Raw genomic sequence first — 8,855 nt, 5'->3', positions numbered from 1 at the left:
TAAGGTTCTCACTGATTCACCTAGATTGATCTACAAAGGGGTCACACTCTATACAGCGCTGCTTATGAAGGGATTAACACATGTTTGTTTTTTGTTGATATTTATTAAGCAGCAGCTACATGTCATAAGTGTTCATATTTTAATACATTGTCTGTGTATTGTGTTATTTTCTCCTAAAGCGCGGGGTGATTGAGATAATATTTAGAATTCTTCTGTCATCCCAGTCCCTTTGTTTATTTGGAATCTTAATAATGTTACATCCTTCAATGAAAAGTCAATTAAAGCCATGCTTTCTGTGATCTGTGGCTGGGAAGTGAGCATGGCTTTCTCTTCTCCCGAGTCCTTAAACTGCAGCTGGGGAGATGAGCAAGCTACTCCATCTCCCGTACCCTTATCCGGCTGCTGGACAGAAGCATTCCTCCATTGAAGCTTGTCCTGTACAGAAACAGGGTCATCAAGATGAGTCAAAACTTGCTGCATCCGCCATAAAAGTTTCAGTTTCAATAGCTGGAGGCAGAGGTGAGCAAAGCCCACTGTTACTTTGCCCCATGGCTGACACTTTAGCTGGAATTTCAGGACTGTGGGCTGGTACTTCTGGATAGTCGCAGGCCAAGGAAGCCCTGCACTGCTGCTGAGCAGAGATAGCAGTCTGTAGGCAATCTCCCACTCCCATTCCTGAATGGCCAGAAACTCCATATCTTCCAGTGGCCAGCGCACTTCCAAGATGTTAAGCGTCTATTCTCTGTAATCCATGGATTTCATCCAGCTGCCACTCCAGATTGCTCCCAAAGTCAGGGTCCCCTGACAGATTTCTGTACAGCTGCCCCAGGCCACTATAGACAAAGCCTTCTGTTGGGCTGTCAGCTGCTGTCAGAGGGCATGCTTGGGCTACATGCCACCGGAAGGCTCTGTAGCTCTCGTCCAGCTATATCTCTGCCCAGACCAGCCTGGTTAAGTCAGCTATCCACTCCTTGTGCAGTTGTTCCCCCAAAAAACAGCACCTACAATCCACAATGCAATCAGTACCTTTCCTGGGTGGAGAAGAGAATTTTTCCCTGGCAGTGCTGCTCTCGGTGCAGCTCTTCCTTTCAGAGTTACCAGGGGACAGAGTCATACCATCCCAGCAGGACCTGCTTGGCACTGGTCCGCTGTGCTTTATCAACAACTCTTGCAATCTCCTTACAAATTCCTCTTCCATGGTGGCTGGTATCTGTACCTCTCTTTTTCTTCTAACTGGACTTCAGATCCTGGAGGTGGTTTTGGATGTGTTCGCAGCAATGAAGCACTATCCCACCGCTTGCCACCAATGTGATGGACCCCAGTACTCAAGAGGAGTTTGTCCATCATATAAGCTTCCCTTGCCCAGTAACAGAAGGATACATGATCTTGCAGCCCACCCAGTCACTAGTTGGGACACAGTGTAGGGTGGTAAAAAACACAAAAGCCTGTTTATTGAAAACTCATAGAGAATTTATATACCACACAAAACCAAATAAAAGCTTGATTGCATTATCGTATGCAAAGGAAACTGTTTACAGTAATATAAATAACATAACTAAGGAACAATCAACATATACTATATGCTAATCTATATAACTAACATGAGCTTATTAACTAGGCGCTTAAACCTGCCTAGGTGACCAGACCATTTGGCGCCTACAACCTTGAATACAAAGTACTATACAATACACATTTTTACAAGTTTAAACACGTAGATGAGAAGACAAACAGAAACATTAGGAGATCCAATTAAAAGACAAAAGGCAAATGCACTACCACTGAAGTATTGATAAGAGGATGTGTAGATAAATAAGCAAAGATGGATGTATATAAAAATATAAAATAAAATATAAGGAGAAAACAAAGCTGCCAATTCTAAAGTGTCACCACAATACTATATGAAGGAAAATACAAAGTGAATCAGCGCTGTTTTCTCAATGCATCAATAGGTGTATTAAATGATGAAAAAATTCAGATTCACTGTGAATCGCATACTACACATTAAGTATGCATAACAGAATGTAGGAGGGTGAAGATGACCAGAAAACACAATATATGTCAATCACTCTAATAAATCAAACTAATAGGAATTAAATGGATCGAAAAACATCATGAATCACATAATACCCAGTGAAGGAATAATGCAAAAAAATAAAACATCCAAAGTGCAAAATAAATAATGAGTACTAAAGGTTAAATGATGATAAGATGCTCAAATATAAAAAAACTAAAAAAGAAAGTAAATGCGTACATCAGTGCAAAGCAATTCAATTGCTTCAAAAATACAGAAGGTAAAGCCAATGAAATTATTGCACTAAATGGTGAGTGAATATATCATCCAATTAAAGTGTCCAAATAAACAAGGTAAAAATGGTAAAACAAATGGAATTATTGCACTAAATGGTGAGTGAATATATCATTCAATCAAAGTGTCCATGTGCAGAAGTGCAAATAGTGCTCCACATGGCTGTAGTGACTCTTGTGAATCTTCAAATTCCCTTGAGAAAGTCACGTGGAGTGACGCAACGTGTCGGAGGAGGCGGGTGACGTCACTTCTGGTCTACGGCCGAGACCGGAAGTATCTGAGTTTACCGCACATTGCGGCTACATATCTACCGCTGATATACTGTGAGTTTTTATTATTTGTTTTATCAATAAAATACATTATTTACTACACTATGAGGTCCTTCTTGATTATATCCCTGTTATGAGTGGGAGATTATCTTGATCATCACTGTAGAGAGAGGCAGCATTCCCTACTGACTGGTGTACCTATATGAAAGGTGAATCTACTAGTGGCCCCACTCAAAGTCCCGGAAATGGAGAAAGACCTTCAGCCAAGTCGTGTAATATTATCAAAATGCTCATTTGAGTGTATATGGAGGTGAAAGTGGCCATTGCACTTATTTTTGGATTAGCTCACATTGGTAACACCTGCTGGCAAATTTGAAGATTCACAAGAGTCACTATATGCATTTGGAGCGCTATTTGCACTTCTGCACATGGACACTTTGATTGGATGAAATATTCACTCACTTTGTACTCTGTATCCCCTATTCTCACCCCCCTGATGTCTTCATTTTTATGAATAATTGCCAGCAAGGGTTCCAAGGCTATTACAAACAGCATTGGGGACAGGGGACATCCTTGCCTGGTACCGTTGAATACTTCAAAGGGGGGAATTGACTTCCATTTACTCTAATTTTTGCTGTTGGATGGTGGTAGAATGTAGAGATCCATCGCATCATCGTGTTGCCAATACCTAGATGTCTCAAGGTTTCTACCCTGTCAAAGGCCTTTTCTATTGACAGGAGTAGGACCAGGTCCTCTCTCTTTGTCACTTCATAGACCAAAAATAAGGACATATGGCAATTGTCCCTCCCCTCCCATCCCATCACAAATCCTACCTGATCACTATGAATCCATCTTGGCAATATTGGTTTTAGTCTTTCTGCTATTGTTTTGGCAAAGATCTTTAAATCTTGTAGCTCTCTAAATGTTCTAACTAGTCTGTTGGGAGGTCCAGTTCCTGAAGATACTCCTGTAGTATAAGGTAAGGCTTTCCTTTCTTTCCCTTTACATTCCTCTTTCTGTCTTTTATTATAAAGCTGACTATAGTATGAATGTAATATCCTAGCGACTTCTGGGGATTAGTGCACTATTTCCCTTTTGTCGTTTTTGATTTTTGGAATAAAGAATGTGTCTTTTTTCCCTCACTAATTTTGCCAGCCATTTCCCAGGTTTTTTCTCCCATTGATACCTCTCCTTTGTGACCATATGAAATTCGCAATTTGTATATTGTTCCTAAAGTGCTGCTAACGCCTCTTTTTTCTCAATCAACACAACTTCTCTGGGATACCTTTTGGCCTAGTCTGTTGTTCCAGCATCAGAAAATATCTGAAAAGGGAATTCACCCTCTCCTTTTTTCTCTCTTTTTTTGTGTTCCTATACCTATTAATATCCCCCTTATGTAAGCCTTGTATGACTTACACAGTGTGGGCAACAAGATTTCTGGTGTGTCATTAATAGAAAAACAACCCCTCCAGCTCCTGTTCTATCCTCTCAATTACCTTGAAATCCTGAATGAGAGAATCATTCAGTTTCCCAGCAACTTCTCTAGGTGACTTTGGCAATATTTCTAGCTGAATCATTACTAGGCATGGTCAGGTAGTGTGATGGTCTTAATAGCCTCATCCTTAAGAGAGACTAACAGTTGATGTTCTCTTAATATACAGTGATACCTCGGTTCACGAACGCTTCTGTTCACGAACAACTCGGTTCACGAACAGAAAAGTTCATAAAAATATGCTCCGGTTCACAAACTCCGCTTTGGTTCACGAATAGGAGCCGTGGCCATTTTAATGCTATTTACAGGCTGTCACATGGGTGTGACTTCCTGTAGGAAGATCGTGGAGAGAAGAGAGAAAAGAGAAGAGACACACAGAAAGAAGTACAGTACACTTTTTTGCTATTTGGTGTGCTTTTTAGCACGTACTGTACTGTACTACTGTACAGTACTTCTGTACAATACTGTACAGTACTTACTGTATTGTACAGTACAGTTCCCTGTTTAAGTGCTTACTGCACAGTACTGTATTGTACTGTACTGGACTCCCAATATGGCTCCCAAGAGGCATTGTGGAAAGAAGAAAGTGCGGAGCAGCAATGAAGGTGACAAGAACAGCAATGCAGGTGACAATGTGCAAAGTGGAAATGCAGGTGACAATGTGCCAAGTGGAAATGCAGGTGACAATGTGCAAAGTGGAAATGCAAGTGAGAATGTGCCAAGTGGAAATGCAGGTGACAATGTGCAAAGTGAAAATGCAAGTGGGAATGTGCAAAGTGGAAATGCAGGTGACAAGAATGTGCAGCGCAAGCATGGTGGCAAAAAGAAAGTGCAGAGCAGTGGTAAAGGTGACAGCAAGGTTGTGAAGAAAATAACCATTGAGCTGAAGAAGGAAATTGTAGAAAAGCATGACCGTGGTATTCGTGTGACTGATCTGGCCTCGGAGTACAAGATGGCAAAGTCAACAATCTCGACAATTTTGAAAAACAAAGCCGCCATCAAAGGAGCTGATGTTGCAAAAGGAGTAACAATGTTAACCAAGGAGAGGCCGCAAGTGCTGGAAGAGGTGGAAAAACTTTTGTTGGTGTGGTTGAATGAGAAACAACTGGCAGGTGATAGTGTTAGTGAAGCTATGATCTGTGAGAAAGCCAGGAAATTTCACAATGATTTACTGCAAAGAAGCCCCTCTACAAGTGCAGCAAGTGACGAATTTAAAGCCAGTAGGGGGTGGTTTGAAAAGTTCCGCAGGAGAAGTGGCATCCATGTCACACGATTAGACATGGTGAGGCTTCCAGTTCTAACAAGGCCGCAGCAGAAGCCTACAAGGTAGAATTTGCGGAATTCATGAAGAGAGAAGGATACATCACTCAACAAGTGTTCAACTGTGATGAAACAGGGCTCTTCTGGAAAAAAACGCCGAACAGAACCTATATCATGCAGGAGGAAAAGGCACTACCAGGGCACAAGCCCATGAAGGACAGATTGACCCTTTTGCTGTGTGCCAACGCATCCGCCAATCTGAAAATAAAACCACTACTGGTGTACCATTCTCAGACCCCCTGTGCATTTAGATGACAAAATGTGAACAAGGCCAGACTGCCTGTCATGTGGAGAGCCAATGCCAAAGCTTGGGTCACAAGGCAATTGTTTATGGAATGGCTGCACGAGGTGTTCGCACCCACCGTCAGAAAATATCTTTCTGATAACCAGCTGCCTGAAAGGTGCCTTCTTCTGATGGACAATGCCCTGGCACACCCTCCAGCCTTGGTGGATGATATGGATGCGGAGTATGACTTCATCAAGGTAAAGTTCCTCCCCCCCAACACAACACCACTTCTGCAGCCCATGGACCAGCAAGTCATCTGCAACTTCAAGAAGCTGTACACAAAGGCGCTCTTCACTAGGTGTTTTAATGTCACTGAAGAGACGTCCTTGACTTTGAAAGAGTTCTGTAAGAAACATTTCAATGTTTTCCACTGCATTAACCTCATTGACAAAGCCTGGGAAGAGGTCACTCCCCGAACCCTAAATTTAGCCTGGAGGAAACTGTGGCCAGAACCTGACTTAGAAGGGTCTGATGCAGCGGTAGTGGAGGAAATTGTGTCCATGGGCAACAGTATGGGTCTGGACGTTGATGGTGCTGATTTGGAAGAGCTTGTTGAGGAACATAGGGAGGAGCTGACCACGGAAGAGCTTTCTGAACTCCACAGTGAGCAGCACTTCTTGAGGAGCATTCCACTGAGGAAGAGAAAGAAAGGGAGGAGGTTAGCAGTGATGCCATAAAATCCATTATGCAAAAATGGAATGAGTGCCATGATTTTTTTGAAAAGCACCACCCCAACATAACTGTCACGAACAGAGTGTTAAATCTCATGAATGATAACGTGGTCTCTCATTTCCGGAGGGTTATGCAGCGCAGGAAGAGACAAGTGACATTGGACAGATTTTTCAGCAGAACTGAGCCTGCAGCTAGGAGACAAAGGAGAGAGGAAACCCCTGAAGGAGATCCCCCTGATGTCCTTATGGAGGGGGACTCTCCCTCCAAACAATAACCACTTCCCAACCGCCTTCCACCTGCCTTCCTCCATGCCAGAAGTCATCCCAGCAAGGTTAGTGTTCTCTCTTTATACATTACTATACTGTACTAATGTGTTTTGTGCTTCAAAAACCAAGAAAAAAAGGTCAGAACGGATTAACTGGATTTACATTGAACCCTATGGGAAAATGTTCCTCGGTTCACGACCAATTTGGGTAGCGACCAGAGTCAGTTCACAAATTAAGTTCGTGAACCGAGGTATCACTGTATAGTCGATCTTTGAATATGACCCATAAACTGAGGAGTAATAGGTATACTCTCTGGTCTCGGGGTATCTAATCCTCCAAGCACCCACTAGCTGGTACTCTGCTAGTAGTCTCTTCCTTTCATTCTGCCTTTGTGCTGAAAAACGGGTGGACCCCACAGAGGAATCCACCCACTAATATACACAGGTATTAAGATAACTGCTACAACAAGTTTCCCTTCTTTAAATGCCATCAGCCTTTTTAGTGTTTTCTTCAAAAACATATATATTTGGGGAGTAAATATTAGCAAAAGTGAATTACATATTGGATAGTCTGCCCTTAATGAATAACCATTTTCCCTCAGGGTCTGCTAACTGCTCCCTTAGTACAAACACAGTGCTCCTATCAAAACCGATAGCTACTCCCCATGAGCAACTCAAAGTCGAGTTGTCATAAGACTACGTGGGGAAGGGGTGAGAGCACAGTCTGTACCACGAGGTATGTATGATATTTGTCTCTTGTAGGCATATTACCTTTGCCGCGTAATGGTGCAGTTCTTTATTTACCTTGTGCCTTTTACTGGAGTTGTTCAGGCCTCTAACATTATAGGTCACTAAATTTATTGGAGCCATATTTGAAAGGAGCCTGAGTAAGGTCCTAAGGGATGAGGAAAGAAAGAAAGAAAGAAAGAAAGAAAGAAAGAAAGAAAGAAAGAAAGAAAGAAAGAAAGAAAGAAAGAAAGAAAGAAAGAAAGAAAGTTGTGGCCACTAGAGGCAGAGGAGAGCACCACGTGGAGAGGAGAGGCAGAGGCAGAGGAGAGCACCACGTGGAGAGGAGGGGAGCTATGATTGCTGTGCTGTGAAGGGAAACAGACATCGGGGGAACAGCTGAGGGAGACTCGACAGAAGCCAGTAACTGAAAGGGGACTGCAGGCATGCAGGGACTGACTGACAGAACCAGAAGGGAATAGCTAGAGACTGTAGGCGACTGACTGCTCTGCGACTGACTGGGCTGTGCCACTGAGAGTGTTGTGCAACTGAGAGTGTTGTGCGACTGAGAGTGTTGTGCATCTGACCGGGCTGTGCGACTGAGAGTGTTGTGCGTCTGACCGGGCTGTGCGACTGAGAGTGTTGTTCAACTGAGAGTGTTGTGCGTCTGACCAGGCTGTGCGACTGAGAGTGTTGTGCGTCTGACCGGGCTTTGCGACTGAGAGTGTTGTGCGACTGAGAGTGTTGTGCGTCTGACCAGGCTGTGCGACTGAGAGTGTTGTGCGACTGAGAGTGTTGTGCGTCTGACTGGGCTGTGCGACTGAGAGTGTTGTGCGTCTGACCGGGCTGTGTGACTGAGAGTGTTGTGCGACTGAGAGTGCGACTGAGAGTGTTGTGCGACTGAGAGTGTTGTGCGACTGACCAGGCTGTGCGATTGTGAGTGTTGTGCGACTGAGTGTCAAGTGAGTGTAGCGGAGTACCAGAGGGTGAGAAGGTAGAGTTAGGAAGCCAGGAAACAGCCACACAGGACAGACTTTAATTACTAAATCCCCATTAGATTAGATTAGTAGGTACAATGCCCGGCGGGTGTGGAGATGCGACTCGGTGTACATCTTGTGGTATGTATGCGTTCCTCGATCAAGCGATCAAGGGGGAATACAAATGCGCAAAATGTAAGCATGTTGCTTCCCTGGAAGCTCAGGTCCTGAATCTAGGGAGGCAGCTGGCAACACTGAGCCAAATGTCCATACCGAAGGAGAGCCGGGATCGTACGTGTCAGGCGCAGGCAGGGGCCTGCACAGAGGTGGGCGGAGTATTGGAGGTGCAGGCATCAGAGCAGAGTAGAGGGGTGACAGTTAGGAGGGGTAGAAGGGGACAAGGCAAGGAGGCTGGTCCCGGGCTGGAGCATCCCAATAGATACGCCCCGTTGCATGATGTTGGGGAAACCAGTCAGGGACCAGCATTGCTGGAGCAGAGCGACGCCCCTAGCTGCCAGGGGAAGAACTCCTCCAGTGAGGCTG

General features: G+C 44.1%; 1 protein-coding gene across 1 annotated transcript; it reads left to right on the top strand.

Annotated features, from left to right (window-relative positions):
• Nucleotides 1-4,611: 4,611 nt before the first annotated feature.
• Nucleotides 4,612-5,396, top strand: LOC309565981 (putative CENPB DNA-binding domain-containing protein 1; the record flags this gene model as incomplete). The annotated part of the gene is made up of 2 exons (XM_082271006.1): nt 4,612-4,773; nt 4,855-5,396. The coding sequence occupies exons 1-2, from the start codon at nt 4,620-4,622 to the stop codon at nt 5,394-5,396; spliced, it is 696 nt and encodes a 231-aa protein (XP_082127132.1). The 5' UTR covers nt 4,612-4,619.
• Between the last annotated feature and the right edge of the window lie 3,459 nt (nt 5,397-8,855).

This window comes from Pelophylax lessonae (genome assembly GCF_965119305.1).
Source record: "Pelophylax lessonae genome assembly, chromosome: 10".
Classification (NCBI taxonomy): Eukaryota; Metazoa; Chordata; class Amphibia; order Anura; family Ranidae; genus Pelophylax; species Pelophylax lessonae.
This window is presented reverse-complemented; position numbering and strand designations above follow the sequence as displayed.